Raw genomic sequence first — 23,558 nt, forward strand, 5'->3', positions numbered from 1 at the left:
TCACACTGTTCAAAAGGAAATGTATTACAGGCTGCATCGGCTCACACCTTTAATCCTAGCTACTCAAGAGGCTGAGATCTGATTATCTTGGTTCAAAGCCAGCCCTGACAGGAAAATCCATAAGATGTTTATCTCCAACAAATCGCCAGAAAACCAAAAGTGATGCTGTGGCTCAAGTGGTAGAGCGCTCGTCTTGAGCTGAAGAGCTGAGGGACAGCACCCAGACCCAGAGTTCAAGCCCCACAACTGACAAAAAAAAAGAAATATACTCTTTATCTGACTTATGGACCTGTAATCCCTCTGTACATCAACAATTATAAATAAATAAATAAATGAACAACCTGGAGAATAAAAGGAAGGAAGGGTGAACAAATGCAATTATGGTATGCAGTATATACTATGTGGGAAATGAACTATGCAACTTTTGGACAGGGATGGGAGGGGAAAACTGAGGGAAAGCAAAGGGACAAAATAAATATTTCCAAAGTGTTGTTTACATTATGTCCAGTAGGTGGCAGTGGGAACCATATATTTTGCCAGTGAATTTGAGACCTCTGGCAGTCCTTTCAGTTTGTAAAACAGAATAAAGTTAATAACAAGTAAAACCAACAATAAAACAAAGAGAATAATAAGGCAGGTTAGTATCATGGTATATTTTATATGATTATAATAAAAACAAAAAGGAACATAATTCAGAATCATTAGCAACTTTCTCTTCATTCATCTCTGAAGCTCTAGGTAGTTATGGAATGCAGAAGAAAGGAACAGATGTAGCCAGGCGCAGTTGGCTCATGTCTATAATCCTAGCTACTCAGGAGGCTGAGATTTGAGGGTCACGGTTTGAAACCAGCCTGGGCAGGAAAGTCTGTGAAACTCTTATCTCCAATTAAGCACAGGAAAATCCAGATGTGGCCTGTGGCTCAAGTGGTAGAATGCTAGCCTTGAGTGAAAGGAGCACAGGGGCAGAATGCAGCACCCAGAGTTCAAGCCCCAGGGCTAGCAAAAAAAAAAAAAAAAAGAACAGATGTAGTCCTTGAGCAATTTGCAAACTATCAACAAGTTGGTTGAGAGTGGAATGCTGCTGCATTTCTATGGTGATTTTCAGGAAGGCCTTTGAGTTTGAAATCAAAATCATTTGCCAGACCCTGTTCAAAATGCTCAACCTATCAGAAACCTTTTAGTAATGGGCTGGGGATGCAGCTGATTGCTAGAACATGGGCGTAGAATACACAAAGCCCTCACCTTTCCTCCCATTGTAAATGAAAACTTAGCACTGTTAATAATGTGATTGTTTCATTTAAAAACTAGACTAAATTTCCACGAATTTATTTCCTGAATTTTCCGGTGGTCTTCAATATTGCTCACCCTGAATACGGACAGGGAGCAATTCCTTTAACCCCAAGGCCAGTTACCTGTTGAAAAAATGCAAAAAAGAAAACCTCTGTTAAGAAATCACTTATAAGAACTCTTTAAAAGTTTTTGTTTGTTTGCTTATTTTTAGTACTGGGGCTTGAACTCAGGGCCTGAGTGCTGTCCCTTAGCTTTTTTTGCTCAAGGCTGGTTCTCTACTACCTGAGCCACAGCTCCACTTTCCAGCTTTTTGCTGGTTAATCTGAGATAAAAGTCCTGATGAGAGCTGGGTGCTGGTGACCAATGCCTGTAATCCTAGCTCCTCAGGAAGCTCAGATCTGAGGACTGGGGTTCCAAGCCAGCCTGGGCAGGAAAAGTCATGAGACTCTTCATCTCAAAAAGCCAGAAATGGAGCTATGGTTCTAAGTGTTAGAGTACTAGCCTTGAGCACTAAAGCACCTAGTTCTGAGTTCAAGCCCTAGGACCAGCACACACACACAAACTGTACTGAAGACTTTTCTTCCAGGGCTGGCTTTGAACCAAATTCCTTAGATCTCAGACTTCTGAGTAACCTAGGATTTACAAGTATGAGCTACTAGCATCTGGCAAAAGTATTATTATAAGGGAGAAAGGAAGAGCAGAGGAGGATAAGAAAGCAATAGAGGGGGTTAATATAATCAAACTATATATTATATACATATATGGAAATATCAAAATCAACCTGTCACATTGTATAATTACTATGTGCTAATAAAAATGTGGAAACGTTTTAAAAATACAACTAAAAAGCATTGTTTTTATATTCCTTTCCTTTCCTTTCTTTTCCCTTTCCCCTTTCCTTTTCTAGTCTTGAACATTTTACCTGACACTTTTGCTCATTGGTTAGCACTCCAACCCTTCCCCCCTTTCATTTTGATAGAAAGTTCAAGCTGGCTGGGTGCTAGTGGCTCATGCCTATAATTCTAACTACTCAGGAGGCTAAGATCTGAGGACTGCAGTTTGAAACCAGCCAGGGCAGGAAAGTCTGAGCTCCTATCTCCAATTAACCAACAAAAAGCCAGAAGTGGAGCTGTGGTTCAAAGTGGTAGAGAATTAGCTTTGAGTGAAACAGCTCAGGGGCAGCGCCTAGGCCCTGAACTCAAATCCCATGACTAATGAAATAATAAAGAAATAGAGGGTCTAGGAAGGTGGCTCAGTAGTAGAGTTGCTTGCCTTGTATGCATGAGGCCCTGAGTTCGATTCCTCAGCACTGCATAAGCAGAAAAAGCCAGAAGTGGAGCTGTGGCTCAAGTGGTAAAGCACTAGCCTTGAGCTGAAGAGCTGAGGGGCAGTGCCCAGGCCCAGAGTTCAGGCCCACAACTGACAAAAAAGAAAAAAAAAGAAATAGAGCCAGGTGCCAGTGGCTCAGGCCTGTAATCCTAGCTACTCAGGAGGCTGAGATCTGAGAATCATGGTTCAAAGACAGCTGGGTGGGAGAATCCATGACACTCTCATCTCCAATTAACCACCAGAAAACTGGAAGTGGTGCAGGGCTCAAGTGATAGGGTGCTCGCCTTGAGCAGGGACAGTGCCCAGGCCCAGAGTTCAAGCCCCTCAACTGACCAAAAAGAAAGAAATAGACAAAGAAAGAGAAGGGGGAGGAGTAAATTCAGGCTGCCCTTAAACTTCCTATGAAGCCTATGCTGTCATTGAATTCGTAATCTTCATGCCTTCTGAGTGCTGAGGCTATGGGCTTATGTCACCACACATAGTCATTTCTTTTCTTTTTTTGTTGGCCGTGGGCTTAAACTTGGGGCCTGGTTGCTGTTGTTGAGCTCTTTCACTCTATCACTTTGAGATACAGCACCACTTCCACATGGTCATTTCTTTTTGACTCTAAAGGTTTGTGATCTTGAACTGAGTACAGAGGCAAAAGCCACTTGAGAGGTGGAGCCTGGGGGAACTGGGTTAAAGACCATCCTGGTTGAGAAAAACAGTTTGTGAGATTCCATCTCAACTCATGGCTGGGTGAAGTGGTGCATGTCTGTCATTGGTGCATGTCTGTCATTACAATGATATGGGGAAGTCCAAATAGGTGGATAGCAGTCCAGGCTGGCCCAGGCATAAAGCAAGACTCTATCCTGAAAATAGTCAACACAACAAGGGGCTGGAGGGATTGTTCAAGTGGTTTGATGCCCATCTAGCAAGCACAAAATCCTGAGTTCAATCCCCAGTACTGCCATCCTCAAAAGTTTATGATTTTGTTGTTGTTGTTGCTTGTTTTTTAGACGGTCGTGGGGCCTGAACTCTGAGCCTGGGCACTGTCCCTCAGTTCTTCAACTCAAGGCTAGCGCTCTACCACTTGAGCCACAGCACCACTTCCGGCTTTCTCTACTTATGTGATGCTGAAGAATCAAACCCAGGGCATCATGCATGCAAGGCAAGCACTCTACCACTGAGCCACCTTCCCAGTCCAGTTTATGATTTTTATTAATGATCTACTGCAAAAAATTGTTAAAAATCTGAAAATACTCAAAAACAATCAAATGATCATATAAAATTATACTAAGTTGAAGGATTTCAATAGAAAACTCCTTTTCTTTTCTTTTCTTTTTTGTCAGTCGTGGGTCCTAAACTTTTGGCCTGGGTATTGCCCCTCAGCTCTTCAGCTCAAGGCTAGTGCTCTACCACTTGAGCCACAGCGCCACTTCCAGTTTTTTCTGCTTATCTGGTGCTGAGGAATTGAACCCAGGGCCTCATGCATGCAAGGCAAGCACTCTACCACTGAGCCACCTTCCCAGCCCTCAATAAATACTCCTAATGCACAAAAATGTTTTAAAATCCTGTTACAAGCCAGATGCTGGTGGCTCACACGCCTTTAATCCTATATATTTAGGGGGCTGAGATAGGAGAATCATGGTTCAAAGCCAGCCTGGACAAGAAAATCCATGAGAGACTCTTATTTCTAATCAGTTACCAAAAAAGCTAGAAGTAGAGCTGTGGCTCAAGTGGAAAAGCACCAGCCTTGAGCAAAAGAACACAAGGATAATGCCCAGGCCCTGAGTTCAAGCCCTAGGACCAACACACACACACACACACACACACACACACACACACACACACACACACACACACACACACACACACACACACACACACACACACATCCTGTTACAAAGTAAGCTAGATCTGGGATTTCACAGAGCCTACAGTCTAGATAACTTAAATAAGTACGACCAGTATAATGAACTTAATATGCTATAGCGAACTAGGTTTGGAAAGGATACAATACCACCCATCTTTCGCAGTTACCTAACAGAAGATCTTCCAACTCATCTCCAAATAAAAGAGAAAGACACATCACCTTGAAAATTCCACCAGCTTCCGGCTGCTTCAGAAGCCCCTCAGCATCCAGACCATCCCGGGCACTGGTCACATACATTTCCGAGTAGTCCTTTCCTCCAAAACAGCATGAAGTTGTCTTCTCAACAGGCAACTTCACAGTTTGTATCCTTTTTCCTAGAGTACCAAAGTGAAAGTTCAGTTCTAGCAATGTCTCAACCATGTAATGTTTCTGACTCCTTTGTGGAATAACAGATCAGTCCTAAGGAAACCATGGAGGTCAGAATTCATCTATGGATTTAACCTGTCTTCCTGGATAGTTTATTTTGCGCAGAGACTTCCAGAGGAATAAGCTCAGACTATCAGTTCGGAATGTATCTTTGGTCTTCATTTCAAAATGATCCCATTGACATTATTGAATATATTTTTAAATTAATTAGGAAGTTGGTATCCTTGGTCTCTAGCCCCTGGGTTTTTCTGGATTGGTAGGGATTATTTTTTTTTTTTGGTCAGTCGTGGGGCCTGAACTCTGGGCCTAGGTGCTGTCCCTCAGCTCTTCAGTTCAAGGCTAGTGCTCTAGCACTTGAGCCACAGCACTACTTACGGCCTTTTCCGCTTATGTGGTGCTAAGGAATCAAACCCAGGGCCTCATGCATTCAAGGCAAAGCACTCTACCACTGAGTCACCTTCCCAGCCCTTATTTTTTTATTTTTTTGTCAGTTGTGAGGCCTGAACTCTGGGCCTGGGTGCTGTCCCTGAACTCTTCAGCTCAAGGCTAGCACTCTACCACTGAAGCCACAGTGCCACTTCCACCTTTTTCTGCTTATGTAGTGCTAAGGAATCAAACCCAGGGCCTCATGCATGCAAAGCAAGTACTCTACACTGAGCCATCTTCCCAGCCCAGTAGGGAATTTTTGTTTGTGTGCCATTCCTGGGACTTGAACCCAGGGCCTAGGTGCTGTCCCTGAGCTTTTATGCTCAAAGTTAGCATTCTGTAACTTTGCTATTTCTCCACTTCCAGATTTTTTGGAAACAGATATAGGCCTGCAGGGCTTCAGGTCAATTGGAGATTTTGGGTTTGTCTGCCTGGGCTGTTTTTTTTTTTTTGCCAGTTGTGGGCTTGAACTCAGGACCTGGACACTGTCCTTGGGCTTCTTTTTGCTCAAGGCTAGTGCTCTACCACTTGAGCCATAGTGCCACTTCCTGCTTTTTCTGTTTATGTAGTACTGAGGAATCAAGCCCAGCACTTCACGCTGCTAGGCAAGCTTTCTGAGCAGCTATGAGTACAGATGTGAGCCATGGGCACCTGGTGGGAATTTTTAAAATGCCATTCCTGGGGCTTGAAATCAGGGCCTGAGTACTGTCCCTGAGCTTTTCTTGCTCAAGGCAAATAACCCACCATTTGAACCACAGCTCCACTTCCAGCTTTTTGGTGGTTAATTAGAAATGTTTCCTGTGGACTTTCCTGCCTGGGGTTGGCTTTGAACAGCAATCCTCAGACCTCAGCCTGCTGAATAGCTAGGATTACAGACATGAGCCACTAACGTCTGGCTGGTAAAGATTTTTGTTTTGCTGTGGGCATACCTGTAGCTGGATCTAGACGAATCACTCTTCCTCCATTGTAACAGGCCACCCAAAGTTTCCCCTCAGTATCCATACACATTCCATCTGGGATATGTTCATCTTTCTCCAGCTTGTAAACACTTCTGCGGTTAGCTGTGGTTAAAAAACAAAACCCCAAACCCAGCAAAACAACAGGGCCACTCAATACTGAGAATCACACAGTGAGCTATCAAGCCTATGATCAAGCCTGATCACTTCTGCTTACTCAGTGTCTGGAATATGAACAAAGGATTTTGACCACATGGTTTGGGCTGGATTTTCTTCCTTTTGTTTTGGTACAGACATATCTGTTGAAGCTTGCAGAGGAGTAGAAAAAGGTTTTTTTTTCTTTTGTCTTGTGGTGCTAGAAGTGGAACTCAGGGCCTTGGGCATGCTAGCAAATGCTTCATGACTGAGAAAGTAGAATTGTGGGTTTGGGGGCGGACAGTGGTACAGGGATTTGAAATTACATCCTTGGAATTGTTATACCACTTAAGCCACACCTCCTTTTTACTGCAGTTATTTTTCCCATAGGGTCTTGTGTTTTTGCCTAGGATGGCCTGGACCACAATTCTCCTATATAACCTGGGATAACAGGCACAGAACACTATACCTAGCTTTTTTGTTGTTATTGAGATGGGTTCTTGCTAACTTTTGTTCAAACTGGCTTCAAATTGTAATCCTTCTGATTTCTGCCCCTTGAGTAGCTAGAATTACAAATGAACTACTATACTTGGCCAGAATTGTTAATAAAGTACCAATAGATAGCTTTTTGAGGGTGACTTGACCTGAGGCCCTGCAGGCCTATATCAGAATATTCTTCAGTCTGTTGTTAGACGTTTGCTTCTTGGTTACAAAAATGCCCACTTTGATTAGACCCAAGGTCTATAATGCAACTTAATGGTGCCACATGAACAAAATCTGGGACATATGGGTTTTTTCTGCCTGACTAAATTCTGTAACATAAAGACTAAATATTGGAAGAGCTTGCTTTTGAAAGAAGGACCATTCTAAAATCCACCAGGTGGTTAAAGAGAATTACAGAAATCTTAAAGCAAATATCAAAAGCCAGAGAAAAGCTGGGGATATAGCCCAGTGGTAAAGGGCATGCTTAGCATGTGTGCTGTCCTGGGTTCGATCCCCAGCACTGCAAAGCAAAACAAAACACCAAGCCAGAGGAACAGCTTGCTGCAAAATCCAGGCCACTACAGTAATCAGATTGAGGTATAATGGAATATGTTAAAACCATGTGCAAGGGAAAATCAGTTAGAGAAGCTATAAAAAAGAGCACTACATATTTCAAAGCAAAACATCTGTACCGGAATATTTTGCCCCTGATTAAATCTACATGAAGAGTCTTGTGATTTCTTTTCAAGTCATTTTTATGATTGGTTTTGCTCTTTGGTCTGTTACCTTTCATCAAACAGTTTCAAGGACTCTCTTCTAAATACTTTTAAATAATTCTTTTCCTTCCAATTTCCAATTATGGCTCTTTTACAGCACATTGATGGAATTAAACCAACTTCCAAGTACTTTTTTTTTTTTTGCTTTTCTATTTTCAAAGGTTGTTCATTGGTCTCTGAGTACTTGCTTATGGTTAATAAAGAACAAATAAGAAACAGCAACCCCAAACTCAATTTATCTGCTATTTATCACATTTGGTTGTATAGTATTTGCCTTTAGGCAGGTTCTGGTGGAACAAGATCAATTTTCCAGGGGGGCCTTGAAAGAAAGAATATTGAGGGTCTACCCATACTTTTAAAGGCAGGTTCTAGCTGGGTGCTGGTGGCTCATGCCTGTAATCCTAGCTACTCAGGAAGCTGAGATCTGAGAATCACGGTTCAAAGCCAGCCTGGGCAGGAAATTCCGTGAGACTCTTATCTCCAATAAATCACCAGAAAACCGGAAGTGGCGCTTTGGCTCAAGCGGTAGAGCACTTGCCTTGAGCTGAAGAGTGCAAGGACAGCGCCCAAGCCCAGAGTTCAAGCCCCATGACTGACAAAAAAAAAAAAAGGTAGGTTCTGGTAGAACAAGATCAATTTTCCAGGGGCCTCTTGAAAGAAAATATTGAGAGTCTACCCATACTAGGCCAACTATGGCTGCACATGCATGTGTGTGTATGTGCGTGCATGTTATATGTGTGTGCACGCATATGAATGTGCATGTGCATATGTTTGCAGATGCTGGGAATGGAACTCTGGGCCTCAGGGATGGAACTCAGGGCCTCAGGGATGGAACTAGGGACTTCACACATGCCAAGCAAGCACTCTATGACTAAGCAACACCCCTAGCTCTAATGATTGTATTTACATTGTGCTGAGGGCCATAGTTTGACTGATAGCTTAGTCAAGTCTGCATAATTATCATTATATTGGAATAACATGGAAATCTCGGTGTTGGCAAGTAAGGGTTGAGAGCCACATGGGTTGAAAGAGAGGTAACTTCCTAGCCCCGATCATCTGAGAATGAAACCAGCCTTATTGAGAAAAATGATGAGAAAGAACATACAGATCTCTCCTGTCTGCAGGTTGTAGTCGAAGGCATCCACCGAGTAGGACAGACTGTCGATGTAATAAAAGATTTTGTGGTCTAAGGACCAATCCAAGCCATTGGAGATGTCCACCTGGTCAAAGTACTTCTTCACTTGGTGGTCAGGAAAGAGGGAGTACAGGGATCCTTGGTGTCGCTCAAGAACTGCTGGGGCTGTTTCCTCAGCCATGGTGCCTACAAAATCCAAAGAGCACTCACTCAGCCTTTGGGCATCTCACCCCATATGAAACCTTGTCCTTTCTAATTTTTTTCTTTTTCTCTTTTTTTTGGTGCAGGTCCTGGGACTTGAACTCAAGTCCTGGGCACTATGCTTGAACTTTTTTTGCTCAAGGCTAGCACTCTATCACTTGAACTACAGCTACAGTTTCATGGACTTTTCTGCTTGGGCTGGCTTTGAACCAGGATCTTCAGATATCATCCTCCTGAGTAGCTAGGATTATGGGCTTGAGACACCAGAGCCTAGTAGAACACTGTCCTTTCTAACTAGATTTTTTTTGGTGGCATTTAAATAAAAGGAATTATTGTATAATCTCAATCTGGGTCAACTATTTTGTTCTTTTGGTGATATTGGGGCTTAAATGTATAGGCAGGCACTCAACCACTTCATCCATTTTTGCTATCTTTGGTTTTCTAGTAGGGTTTCACTTTTGCTCAGGCCAACCTGGATTTTGATCCTCCTATTTACACTTCCTATATAGCTAGGATGAGAGCTGCCATGCCCAGCTTTTTATTGATTGGGATGGGATCTCATGTACTATTTTGGCCTGGGCTGGCTTCCAACCATGATCCCTCCAAGTAGCTAGTATTAAAGGAATGATCTACCATGCCCAGCTTAGGTCTTCTACTTAAAAAATGACAACTATTTAATCAGCAGGCAGTTCAAAGATGAATAGAAGAATGAAAAGAACCAGTAAGAGCTGGGCTTTTGTGGCTCATGCTTGTAATCCTAGCTACTCAGGAGGCTGAAATCTAAGGATCATAGTTCAAACCCAGCCTGAGCAAGAAGGTTTGTGAGACTTATATCTCCAGTTAACCACTAGAAAACCAGAAGTTGCACTGTGGCTCAAAATAGTAGAGCACTAGGCTTGTACAAAAAAGCTCAGGGAAAGTGACGAGGCCCTGAGTTCAAGCCCCACAACTGACAAAAAAACCGCAGTAAGGGGTTGGAGGTGTGGCTCAGTTGGTATAGAGTTCAAGTCCCAGTCTCAGAGTTAAAAAAACAGTAAATTGTGGTGACTTTTTCATTTTCTTCTACAATATTTCCCAGCCTGAACTCAATATAGCCTGAAGTCTGAAAGTGGCTACTGTGGTATGTAAACACAGAAATTCAGGGGAAATCCTCCAGAAGTGGCTCAAGAAGGAGAAAGGAAATTCTTGAATTTCAGAGAGAGTGAGTTTTTCTCACTCTTCATCTCTCACTGGTCTCTAGACAACTCTGCAGGAGGGAGTCAATAACACAGAGTAGCCTGCAACAGGCAACTGGAGGAACCAGAAATCAAAGGGAAGGGGAAACTCTTCTTTTGGAGCTGCTGAAGCTCTGAAACAGTGCAGTGAAATGTTGCTGGATTTAGTTCTTTTCCCCCTGTCTCCTGTTGCTTGGTCCTAAAGGCAGCACAATCAAAGAAATGGTGAGGGGTGGGGCTGGGAAGTTGGCTCAGTGGTAGAGCGCTTGCCTTGCATGCCTGAGGCCCTGGGTTCGATTCCTCAGCACCACATAAGCAAAAAGAAAAAAGCTGGAAGTGGCTCCAGTGGTAGAGCGCTAGCCTTGAGCTGAAGAGCTGAGGGACAGAGCCCAGGCCCAGAGTTCAGGCCCCACGACTGGACCCAAAAAGAAAAGAAAAGAAATGGCAAGGGGTGGGAAGAGGAAGAGTTTCTGGCTACAGAGATAGAAAGGAGGGCTCCAGGAAACTGTAAACCATAGAGAAAGAATGAAGAGGCAGTGCTCAGAAATGGAGTTCCTTCACCCTGTTCATTCCCAGGCTTATCCACAATGTTGCGTGGGTCAACATTGTAATCAGCTCCCCAAGATTTGGGGAATGGAATTAATGGCTAGAACTCCATCTGCACCACACTGACCATTGAGGAGCTAGGATTACAAGCATGAAAGGCCTACCACCAGCACCTATTTTTGTTGTTGTTAAAGAGAGTTTTGCTGGGCAGCCCAGGTTGGTCTGGAACTGGCTATGTTGCTTAAGCTGGCCTTACACAAGAGATTCTCCTACCTCAGCATTCCTCGTGTGAGATTACGTGTGTCCCACTGCACCTGGCTTCACAATTTTCTACCTTGTAGAAATTACTGACAGAAAGACTTTTAGTGGACTTTCATCTTTTTTGGGGGGGGGGGGTCCGGTCGTGGGGCCTGAACTCTGGGTCTGGGCGCTGTCCCTCAGCTCTTCATCTCAAGGCTAGCGCTCTACCACTTGAGCCACAGTGCCACTTCCGGCTTTTTTCTTTTTGCTTATGTGGTGCTGAGGAATCGAACCCAAGGCCTCATGCATGCAAGGCAAGCGCTCTACCACTGAGCCACCTTCCCAGCCCCTGGACTTTCATCTTTAATCTGTCAAGGTGTCTTGGATGATAATTGTGGTTGGGGCAAGTCCAGGAAGATGGGGAGCAATCTACAGCAAAGGGTCAATTTTACCTGCCTTATATGCTGTCTTACATGCTTACAACATATAAGACTGGGATCATGCCAGATAAATGAAAAATACATGTGTGATGCACTAATACAGTTCTAAGTCTGTTCAGTCCTGGGGCTTGAACAAAAAGCCTGGACACTATTCAAGAGCATTTTTGCTGAAGGATAGCGGTTTACCACTTTGAGCCACAGATTCACTTCCTATTTTCTGGTGTTTAACTGGTGTCTCATGGAGGGGCTCAGTGATAGAGTGCTTGCCTTGCATGCATGAGGTCCTGGGTTCAATTCCTCAGCAACACATAAGCAGAAAAAGCCAGAAGTGGTGCTGTAGCTCAAGTGGTAGAGCATTAGCCTTGAGCTGAAGAGCTGAGGGACAGTGCCCAGGTCCAGAGTTTAGGCCCAGGACCAACAAAATCAAAACAAAACAAAAGAGTCTCATGGACTTTTCTGCCTGGACTGGCTTTAAACCTTGATCCTCAGATTTCAGTTTCCTGAGTAGCTAGGATTACTAGGATTACAGGTGTGAGACACCAGCACCTGGCCAAATTCTTTTTTTTTTTAAATGCTGGTCTTGGGGCTTGAACTCAGGGCCTGGGCACTGTTCCTGAGCTTTTTTGCTCAAGGCTAGCATTCTACTGCTTTATCCACAGCTCCACTCTGGCTTGGAGATAAGAAGTCTGACATACTTTCCTGCCCAGGCTGGCTTTGAACTGTAATCCTCAGATCTCAGCTTCCTGAGTAATTAGGGTTACAAGCATAAATCTCAGGCACCAAGCTAGTTCAAATTCTTTTAAAGTAGTATAAATAAGACAAACTTGGTGATGCATGACTATAATCCCATCATCCAAAAGGGAAAGGTAAGGAAATTACAAATTGAAGGCCAACGTAGGTTATATAGTGAGGCCCTGTCTCAAACAGAAAAGAAGCATTCCTCTACTTCCTCCTTGAACCCCATTACTATGCAGTAGAGAAGTTTGACAGGACTGTAGCCAGGTGATAGCAATTAACACCAGCAACAAGAGGCAGGTGGACGCTGTATGCCTCCAGATGGACTATGCCAGAGAGCTCAAAACGTCACCAGCATAGTAACTGAGCCAAGAATGTACAACAGCCAGCTAATCACTTGGAGACATCAGAGCAGTGCAAAATGAAGAATGTCCTGTTATGAAAGGTGGAGGGACTTCTGGGTGGGACTGTCTCTTCTAAAAATGGAAATGTCATAAAAACAAAGACAGAAGGCCATGGAAGTATTCCAGAGTAAGAGGATGAAAAGGCAAGATTGTATACCACGTGATCCTAGATAGGAGCCTGTGCTGGACAGCAGTGCCATGAACAACATTAGTTTGGTCAATGAACATAAGTGAAATATAGAAAATATATCAAATGAAATTACTGAATCAATGTTAAACGACTTCTATTTGATAACAGCACAGTGGTCACATAAGAATATTAAGCCAGGCACTGGTGGCTCACACCTGTAATCCTAGCTACTAAGGAGGCTGAGATCTGAGGATCACAGTTCAAATCCAGCCCTTGCAGGAAAGTCCTTGAGACTCTTATCTCCAATTAACCACCAGAAAATGGGAAGTGGCACTGTAGCTCAAATGGCAGAGTGCTCGCCTTGAGCTGAAGAGCTGAGGGACAGCACCCAGGTCCAGAGTTCAAGCCCCATGACATACCAAAAAAAAAAAAAAAAGAAGAATATATCATTTTCAAATTCATACTGAAGTTGTTGTTGTTGTTGTGTGTGTGTGTGTGTCTATGTGTGTGCCAATCTTGGGACTTGAACTGAGCATTTGTGCTCGAGGCTAGCACTTTACCACTCATTTGAGCTACAACTCCGCTTCTGGCTTTTTGGTGGTTAATTTCATGGATTTTCCTGCCCTGGCTGGCTTTAAACTGTGATCCTCAGATCTCAGCCTCCCGAGTTGGATACGATTACAAGGGTGAGCCACTGGTGCCTGACACTATTCTTGCATATTTTCATCTGTGAATCTCAAGTGATTTCCAGTTTGTGGGGTTGGGAGTGTAGCTCAGTGGTAGAGCACTTGTCTAGCATACACAAGGCCCTGGGTTCCATCACCAGTACCACCCACACACATATACACATGCACACATGCACACATACACACAGACACACAGACACACACTCAGACTCATTTGAATAACACTTTGACTACTACATGCAGGAGAACAGCTGAAGTTATAATGTTTGCTCTAAAATTCCACATGTAGGAGCTAAGGAAGAATCATACGAACCGGGCACTGCAGACTTCAGCGAAAAAAGCTCAGGGATTGTGCCCAGGCCCCACAACTGACAAAACAAGAAAAAACCAGGAACTGGTGTCTCATGCATGTAACCCTAGCTACTTAGGGAGCTGAGATCTGAGAATCATGACTGAGGCAGTTTGGGCAGAAAAGTCTTTGAAAATCTTCAATTAGCCAGGAAAATGATGGACTAAAGGCAAGGCTCAATTGATAGAGCATCAGCTGTGAGCAAAATAACTGAGCAAAAAGTGTGAGGCCTTGAGATCAAGCCCTGGTACTGGCAAGCATGCATGAATACACACACACACACACACACACACACACACACACACACACACACACACACACACACACACACACACACACACACACCTGCAAAGTATCTCCCAGCAGGATCAACCTTTCCATCATTGAATCGATTGTTTTTCTTGTCTTTGTCCACAGTGGCCAGGACAACTACTGATTGATCTTTCCAGTTCAAAGCACAGAACTTTGTTCCAATGGTGGCAACATAGCCTCCTGATTGGCGAAGGGCCACGGAGCTGACTGGGGCATCTGTAGAAACAAAAGCAATCATTAGAAGGCACACAAACAGTCCAGTGGCCATCATATCACTTGGCATCTCTTAACAGTTTTTTTTTTTTTTGTGACTGTGGGGCTTGAAGTCTGGGACTGGGTGCAGTCCCTGAGCTCTTCAGCTCAAGGTGAGAGCTCTACCATTTGACTCACCGCACCACTTTGGTTTTCTGGTGGTTTATTGGATATAAGAGTCTCATGGACATTACTGCCTGGGTTGGCTTTGAACTGAGATCCTCAGATCTCAGCCTCCTGCTTAGCTAGGATTACAGGCATGAGCCATCAGCACACAGCTCTTAACAGTTTTGATAATAGCAGTGAGCTGTCTCATGCTGAATAACAAAGGCTACAGGTGTTTGCTGCTTGAGAACTCTGTATCCTGTTCTAGACAGCAAAGCTGGGAAGACAAATATGACTCTGTTCTTCTGGAAAATTCTCATGCTACTGCGACAAACAAAGGAGCCAGACTATAGTAGCTTAGTATGTAGGATGTAGCTTAGTATGTAGGGTGTAGCTTAGTGGTCCTCTACAGGACCCTGGGTTTGATCCTCAGCCTGGCAAAAACACCCTTCAGCAGACAGTAGACCAGGGCACATCACACAAAGTTCAGAAGAGGGGCTCCTAATCTAGGGACACCTGGATGGTCACAATAGAGCAAGAAATATTTAATTCACCTCACCTCTAGGATATTCCAACATTCAGACTGGTTACTTGCAGAAATGAGGCTTTGGAACACTGTTCTCACCTTCCAATACTTGTCCTAGTTTTGTGCTGCTAGACTGGAACATAGGACCTTCTACAAGTTAAGCAAATGCTCTACCAGTGAGCCACACCCTCAGTCCTAATACTTGTAATTTTTTTTGCTAGCACTGGAGCTTGAACTCAGGGCCTGGGCACTGTCTCTGAGCTTCTTTTTCTCAAGGTTAGCACTCTATCACTTTGAGCCACAGTGCCACTTCCAGTTTTCTGGAGGTTAATTGGAGTAGGAGTCTTACAGACTTTCTTTCCCAGGCTAGCTTTGAACCACAATTGTCAGATCTCAGCCTCTTGAATAGCTTGGATTATAGGCATGAGCCACCAGCACCCAGCCTTCCATCTTTTTTGTGTGTGTGCCGGTCCTGGGGATCGAATTCAGCCTAGGCTCTGTCCCTGAGTTTTTTGTGCTCAAAACTAGCACTCAAATCACTTGAGCCACTGCTCCACTTCTGGGTTTGTGCTGGTTAATTGAGATAACAACCTCACGGACTTTTCTGCTTGGGCTGGATTTGACCTGTAATCCTCAGATCTTAGCTTCCTAAGTAGCTAGGATTATAGGCATGAGCCACCAAGCACCTAGATTGGGGCCTTATTTTTAATGTATTTAATTTAAAATGTTTCTCTAATCTTTTTTGGAAATATGTATGGTAAAAGATAATAAATAGAAATGCAGATGAAATATAATCATCTGTTCATCATATTAATGTATTTTGTATTTTTAAAGTTGAGACTTTCTGGGGCCAGTTGCAGTGACTCATACCTGCCTGTAATCCCAGCTTTTGTGAGAGGCAGAGAACAGGAAGAATACGGTATTAGAACAGCTCAGGCAAAAAGTTAGCAAGACTAAATATCTCAATGAATAAGTCAGGCATGGTGTTTCATATCTATAATCTCAGGTGGGAAGTAGGAAGACTGTGGTTCAAGACAGGCTCAGGGCAAAAGTATGAGACCTTATCCATAAAAATAACTACAGAATAAAAGGACTGGGAGTGTGGCTCAAGCACCAGTGTGACTGACTAGCAAGAGAGAGGCCTTGGGCTGGGAAGGTGGCTCAGTGGTAGAGTGCTTGCCTTGTATGCCTGAGGCCCTGGGTTCGATTCCTCAGTACCACATAAGCAAAAAGAAAAAAGCCAGAAGTGGTCCTGTGGCTCAAGTGGTAGAGCACTAGCCTTGAGCTGAAGAGCTGAGGGACAGTGCCCAGGCCCAGAGTTCAGGCCCCACAACCGGACCGAAAAAAAAAAAAAAACAAAAAACAAAACAAGAGAGAGGTCTTGAGTTAAAAAAAATAATACTATTTGGACTCCCCCAAAGTTTAGATTTTCTGCATTTAATATTATATTTTGGCAGTACTGGAGTTAGAACAAAGGGCTTTGTACTTGCTAGCCATGCCTCTATTTCAAGAATTTTTTTTTGCTAGTTTAGGGCTTGCCCTCCAGACAGGCTTGCTCCACTGGTGCTCTACCATTTGAGCCATACCTCCATCACTGATTTTTGTTGCTTATTTGGAAATGGAGTCTCAATGACTTTTCTGCCTGGACTGGCTTCAGATAATCAGATCTCAGCCTCCTGAGTAACTAAGATAACAGGTATGAGTCACAAGCACAGGGCTCAAGAAAACCTTTTTCTTAAAATGGAAAGACTGATTATGTGGTGAGCATCATAGGAAATATATATTAGAATTTCTTCAGGCTAGGCACTGGTGGATCACACCTGTAATCCCAGCTCCTGAGGAAACTAAGACATGGGGATCACAGTTTGAAGCCAGTCTGGGCAGGAAAGTCCATGAGACTCTTATCTCCAATAAACTACTCAGACAAAGCTAGAAGTGGCACTGTGGCTCAAGTAATAGAGCACTAGACTTGAGCACAAAGAGGCTCAGGGACAGTGGCCAGGCCCTGAGTTCAAGCCCCATAAATGACAAAAAAAGTAAAAGTTGCTCCCATCTGGGAATCAGTGGCTCATGCCTCTAATAATAGCTGCCTTGGAGGCTGAGATCTGAGGATTGTCATTCAAAGCCATCTTGGGTAGGAGAAAAATGCATGAGAATTTTATGTTTAAACACAAAATAAATGCAACCATGATATTCAGTATACGTTATGTGGAAAATGACTTACGTAACTTGTGGGCTGGGTTGGGAGGGGGAAACTGAGGTATGGGGTGACATTTGCCAAAAAAGAAATGTACTCATTACCTGGGGAAAGGGATGACATTTTCTAAAAAAGTAAATGTACTTATTACCTACCTGACTTATGAAAAGGTAGCCCCTCTGTACAAGGCATTAATAGTAACTATAAAATAATTTTTTTTAATGCCAGAAGTGGAGGTGTAGCTGAAGTGGTAGAATGCTTGGTCTAAGCAAAAGAGCTCAGAGACAGCACCAAGTTCTAAGTTCAAGCCCCAGGACCAGCACCAAGAAAAGCTGTTCTCAGGGGCAGGAGGTATGGGTCAAAGGATATAATGCCAGCAGAGAAAGCAGGTCTTGAGTTCAAACTCTAGTACTATAAAACAACAACAACAACAAGAAACTGCTCCTGCACTGGGTTTAAGACAATGCTAAACAGGTTCGAGTTTCCCAAATGAGTTCATGAGATGAGATACCAGGAATTGCTGCAACCTTGTGTTCCTTCTCATGATTCCCAAGACTTCAGGAATTCCCAGTATTTCTTCCCCTAAACACAGGAAACTTTCTGGTCTATTGATAATCACATCAGACCATTGCTTTGGGCTACAGAAAGTCATAAACTCTTTGCTGGGTGCTAGTGGCTGACGTCTGTAATCCTAGTGACTCAGGAGACTAAGATCTGAGGATTGAGGTTCAAAGCTAGCTTTGGCACACAAATCCTCAAAACTTTTATCTCCGATTAACTAGCAAACAAAGTAGAGACATGGTTCAAATGGCAGATTCTAGCCTTAAGCAGAAAAGACAAGTCACAGTGTAAAGCCTTGAGTTCAAGCCTCAGCCCTGGTCACACACACACACACACACACACACACACACACACACACACACACACACACACACACACACACACACACACACACACACACACACACACACACACACACACACACCTAACTGGAATTGGAATGGTATGGAAATGTGCACATAATGTCAGGAATCTTTCATGTGTATTTTCAACAAATATAGGCCTGGTTGAAACTTTTGAAATGTAAAAGTTCTTGCCCCTGTGTGTGTGCGTGCATGCGTGTGTGGGGGTGTGGGTGCCAGTACTGAGGCTTAAACTCAGTGCCTCATACTCTCATTTACTTTTTTTTTTTTTTTTTTTTTGCTCAAGGCTGGAGCTGTAATACTTGAGCCATACCTTCACTTCTGATTCCTTTTTTTTAGCGGGGAGGGGTCCGGTCGTGGAGCCTGAACTCAGGGACTGGGTGCTGTCCCTCAGTTCTTCAGCTCAAGGCTAGCACTCTACCACTTGAGCCACAGTGCCACTTCCTGCTTTTTTTGTGGTTATGTGGTGCTGAGGCATCAAACCCAGGGCCTCATGCATGTGAGGCAAGTGCTCTACCACTGAGCCACCTTCCCAGCCCCAACTTCTGATTCTTTTGGTGGTTAATAAGAGGTAAAAGTCTCATAAACTTTTCTTGCCCAGGATGGCTTTGAACTGAGATCCTCAGATCTCAGCCTCCTGAGTAGCTAGGATTATAGATGTGAGCCATTGGCATCTGGCTACTTTTCTTTTTTTTAATGAATATCTGGACATAACTCAAAGGTAATTTGCCTTTCCTGTGCCACCAGTCAGGTCTTCAGCTCTCAAAGCTGTAATCTGAGTGTGTTTAGGAAAGGTAGAAACAATAATGTTTCAGGGCTGGGAATGTGGCTTAGTAGAAGAGTGCTTGCCTAGCATGCATGAAGCCCTGGGTTCGATACTTCAGTACCACATAAACAGAAAAACCCAGAAGTGGTGCTGTGGTTCAAGTGGCAGCAAGAGAAGCTCAGGGACAGCTCCCAGGCCCTGAGTTCAAGCCCCAGGACTGGAAAAAACCAAAAACAATAATGCTTCAGTATCAAAACAAAAATGGGGACCAAGGGCCTGGGGCTCAATCTTCAGCACCACAAAAATAAGATAAGCAAAACAAACAAAACTAGGAAGACAATGAACAAAGTATAGACAATCCATCATGTTCTCCTGGATTATAGTAAGGGTGGGGGAGCATGGATGAAGGACACAGGGAGCATATGAGTATAAAAGGGTCACAGCAAGCAGGGTGCCAGTGGCTCACGCGTGTAATCCTAGCTACTCAGGAGGCTGGGATCTGAGGATCATGGTTCAAAGCCAGTCTGGGCAGGAAAGTCCGTGAAACTCTTATCTCCGATAAACCACTAGAAAACTGGAAGTGGCGCTGTGGCTCAAGTGATAGAGAGCTCATCTTGAGCTGAAGAGCACAGCGACAGTGCTTAAGCCCAGAGTTCAACCCCCATGACCACCACCACCACCACCAACAACAAAAAAGTTCACAGCATTTTTAATGTGCTTTAACAAGAGGGTCCCAGGGGGAGGACCAATGTGGTGGAAAAAGATGGCTGATAACAAAGATATGAGCTCTGGTGGAGCTGGTGGCTCACACATGTGATTCAACTACTCAAGAAGCTAAGATCTGAAAATCATGGTTCAAAATCAATCTGGACAAGAAAGTCCATGAGGCTCTTATCTCCAGTTAAGCACCCAAAAAAGCTAGAAGTGGAGCTGTGGCTCAAGTGAGAGAGGGCTAGCCTTGAGCGCAAAAGCTCAGGGACAGTGCCCAAGCTCAGAATTCAAGCCCCAGGATGGGCACACACAAAAAATAAATGTGACTCTGCCTTTATCCTTACCCACGCTCATTTGCTGCACTTGCTTGGTAAGTGAATCCCACCGGCAAACCTTTCTTGCAGGGATGTCCACAAAAAGCAGAGAGTTGGATGCTTCATCCCATACTGGTGACTCTCCGCAACGACAATTCTCTCGCAAAACACACTCGATCTTAATGGAAGACATTGTCACAGGAGAGACCTACTGAAGGTAGCAGAAATCAAATTAAATGTAATGGCATAGAACAAATTCAGTAGACTAGTGGCTTAAGACTCTGCTAAAAATTCTAACAGATACAGAATCTTTTGTTTAATGGCATGGGTAGTTTGTACATATTGAAGGTTTATGGCAACCCTGTGTCATGCCAATCTACACCATTTTTTCCCAACAACTCAGACAATCCTTAGCATTTTTTAAGCAATAAAGTGTTTTTTTTTTCAAATTAATCTGTGTATATGTTTTTGAGGACCTAACCCTATTGCACAGTTAATAGATTACTGTAGAATATAAATTAAGTTATACATGCATTGGAAAGCAAAAACAATAATGCCTTTTTCTTTTCTCTTTTTGTGTGTGCAAAGTTTGCTTTCTCGAGGCAGTTTACAACCAAACCCATGGTTTCTCTGAGGTCTGACTGCAATCAGAACTGGAAAGACCAGTCAGCTTTCCAAAGCCAAAGCAAGATGTACGTGACAGAAGACATGTAGGAGGAAGGAAGGGCTGATTGGAGATAACAAACCCCATCTTCAGTCATCTTACCAGTGAGGTTTTCTAAGCTATCTTCTGAAAGTAAGGGTCACTGTGACGTCCACACCTTGGTGTTAGTGGCCTTCAGAGAACAAAATGTTCAGATGGTGCAAGGCTGCCCTTTATGCCAGCACCTTGGCCCCAAGGCGGGGCAGGGAGGCGGGCAGCTCCCTTATTGGTGGCCCCTCTGGGTGTCTGCAGGTCACCTTCTCTTTCTGTCCCCCTCCCTCATCTATTGATCCTCCTTGGAGGCCTGGGTGGGGCTTTGCTGACCTGAGTTTTTAGAAGTATGTTTACTAGTCAGGCATAGGTGGCTCATGCCTATAATCCTAGCTAGTGAGGAGTCTGAGATATGAGGATCATGGTTTGAAGCCAGTCCACGCAGCAAACTCAGTGAGACTCTTAAGATCTACAACAAAGCACCAGAAAACTGGAAGGGGCACTGTGGCTCAAAGTGATAGAGTGCTAGCCTTGAGCACTTAAAAGCTCAGGCACAGTGCCCAAGTACAGAGTTCAAGCCCCATGACTGACCAAAAAAAGAAAAGAAAAGAAAGAAATATGTTCATCAATGAAAATACACCAGGGCTGGGAGTGTACCTCACTGGTAGAACACTTAGCTAGCTGTGTAGTAGGCCCTAGATTCCATCCTTAGTAACAGCCCCCAAACAACCAATATTTGTGTGTGTGTGTGTGTATATGTATGTATGTATGTATTTTTTGCTCAAGACTAGCTATCTACCACTTGAGCCACAGCTCCCATTCTAGCTTTTTGATGGTTAATTGGAGATTAGTCTTAAGCATTTTCTTGACTTGGCTGGCTTCAAACATGATCCTCAGATCTTAGCTGCCTGAGTAGCTAGGATTACAGGCCTGATCCACCAGCTCCCAAATCCATTTTCAAACTACGAAGATGAAAGGGGTAGAGAAATGGACACTTTCCTTGTTATCTTTTTCTTCTGGTGCTGGAGAATGGAATCCAGGGCCTAGAAAGCCCTTCACTAAGCTCCACCCCCCAGCCTATCAGTGGGGGTAGTTGATGGACCCTTAGCTTAAGTCTAACTTCTAGAAGGACACCTGGCCAGATTGGCAAGGAGTCTTCAACTCTACAAGCAAGGAATATTCTATGCTGGGACTTTAGGCCATAGACTGTGATTAGTGAATTGGAAAAAGAAAAACAATTTGAAAAGAGAGACAGCAAAACATAAGATCAGATAAGACTTCCCTGTGGGAAAGGCAGGCCTGGTGCTTCTTCCACTGGATAGTCTCACACACAGGTGGGCCAATGACTAGAAGGGGTGGGGTAAAGTGGGGAGAAAATAAGCTGTGGTTTCCCCCCCTATAAACTACTTAAGAAAAAACACACACACATATTGGGCAAACATGTCTCCTACACTGATTATCACCACAGAATGTGGAATGTGGCATCTGGAATATCATTGGTTGTTAAAAATTGGCTCAGACTCCAAAGGCCTTCAAGCTATCAATCTTAGATAAGATGCAAGATCAGACAGGCGGCTTTTGCAACAAAGGACTTTTAACCCCCCAGTCTGGCTCTGTCGCAAACCTGGGGCCTCCAAATGTCCCATTTCTGACCCAGCACTAATTGGGAGGGGGACCGGCACCTTGAGGACGGAAATTAGGAGCCCATGTTACACCAGGGGTACCTGTGGCCGTGTGGGGGTGTGTGTCTTCGCACAATCTGGAAGCACTACTGCAGCTTCAGGTTACTGCTACAAAGATGGCGATGGCTTCTCACTTGAAGTTACAGGCTGAGCCCTCCTTGTTCCTGATGCAGGGCCGGGCTGCTGCAGGCCTTGTTGTCCCGGTAGCCACAGGGCAGTGGATTTCCTTCTGGCTGCCCCCGGTTGGGAGACTGGGCAGATCGGGTGTCAGCTGTTGCCAGGGCCTTTGCTTTCCACGGAGGGGGAGGGGCCGGGGAGGCCGGTTTGGCCGTGACTCTCCCTTGGCTGGTGACTTCTCAGGCAGCTCGAAGGTCAGCTCCTGGGGAGGGGAAACCCCTCCTGGGACACAGCGGCTGGGGCCCTGATGACCACAGGCCTGGGAATTGTGGGGATGGGTAATCCCACTTGCTTGCCCTTCCCCCCTCCTGCAGCCAACACTGTACCTCTGGTCTCCCACAGCTTGGAAGAATCTTGCAAGAGCCATTGTGGGAAAGGGAAGAGAGGCGACCAGAGGGAGAGGGGGGTGTTAGGGGGGGTGCAAAAGGTTTGTGGGCCTCAGCTTTGGAGTTTGGACACATATCTAAAGTTTATCTCTTATGTAAACAAACACATCGTTGTTAAAATGCCTAACTGATTGGAACTGGGTTCTGGTTAAACACAAACTGGTTAAAACGGAAAGAACAAAGCAGTTAAATAAAATCCTCCCTGTCCCTAGTCTCCAAGACCCTGGTGCCTGGTGCCAATGCTTGCTTTTTTTCTTTGTGCTGGTCCTGGGGCTTGAACTCAGGTCCTGAGCACTGTCCTTGAGCTTTTGTGTTCAACCATTTGAGTTACAGGCTCACTAACAGATTTTTGTAGTTTATTGGAGATAAGACTCTCACAGGGCTTTCTGTCCAGGCTTGCTCTGAACCTGGATCCTTAGATCTCAGCCTCCTAGGATTATGTGCTGAGGTATGATCCTCAACACAAAATGTTTCCCTTCCTTCCTTCCTTCCTTCCTTCCTTCTCTTCCTTCCTTCCTTCCTTCTTTCTTTTTTAATTTTTTGAACATTATATTTTATTTGATTTAAAAATCTCTTGGAATAATTGATTGGAAGCAGCATTCACTTTCACAGTCCCCATTGAGAGTGTAAATACATCGTATCCTTGGTAGGGCATTTTATCTCAGTAACCCATAAGATTAAAAGATTGTTTAATTTGATTGATCAATTTATATTTTTTTCTTGATCTCCTGAATATTCAACACAGGACCTCATGAAT

General features: G+C 44.1%; 1 protein-coding gene across 2 annotated transcripts; it reads right to left on the bottom strand.

The window, feature by feature from the left end:
- Positions 1–991: 991 nt before the first annotated feature.
- Rgn (regucalcin) lies at positions 992–22,560 on the bottom strand. 2 transcript variants are annotated; one of them, XM_042684458.1, is made up of 7 exons: positions 22,281–22,560; positions 19,893–20,070; positions 14,102–14,284; positions 8,782–8,997; positions 6,256–6,387; positions 4,694–4,848; positions 992–1,412 (listed from the first exon to the last, which is right to left on the bottom strand). In XM_042684458.1, exons 2-7 carry the CDS (start codon positions 20,053–20,055, stop codon positions 1,362–1,364), a joined length of 900 nt encoding a protein of 299 aa, XP_042540392.1. In that variant the 5' UTR covers positions 20,056–20,070; positions 22,281–22,560; the 3' UTR covers positions 992–1,361. The 2 variants fall into 2 exon arrangements, with proteins under 2 accessions (XP_042540392.1, XP_042540391.1); XM_042684457.1 differs by having other exon boundaries at positions 19,893–20,073.
- Between the last annotated feature and the right edge of the window lie 998 nt (positions 22,561–23,558).

This window comes from Dipodomys spectabilis, unplaced genomic scaffold (assembly GCF_019054845.1).
Source record: "Dipodomys spectabilis isolate Male_0828 unplaced genomic scaffold, ASM1905484v1 ptg000087l, whole genome shotgun sequence".
Lineage (NCBI taxonomy): Eukaryota > Metazoa > Chordata > Mammalia > Rodentia > Heteromyidae > Dipodomys > Dipodomys spectabilis.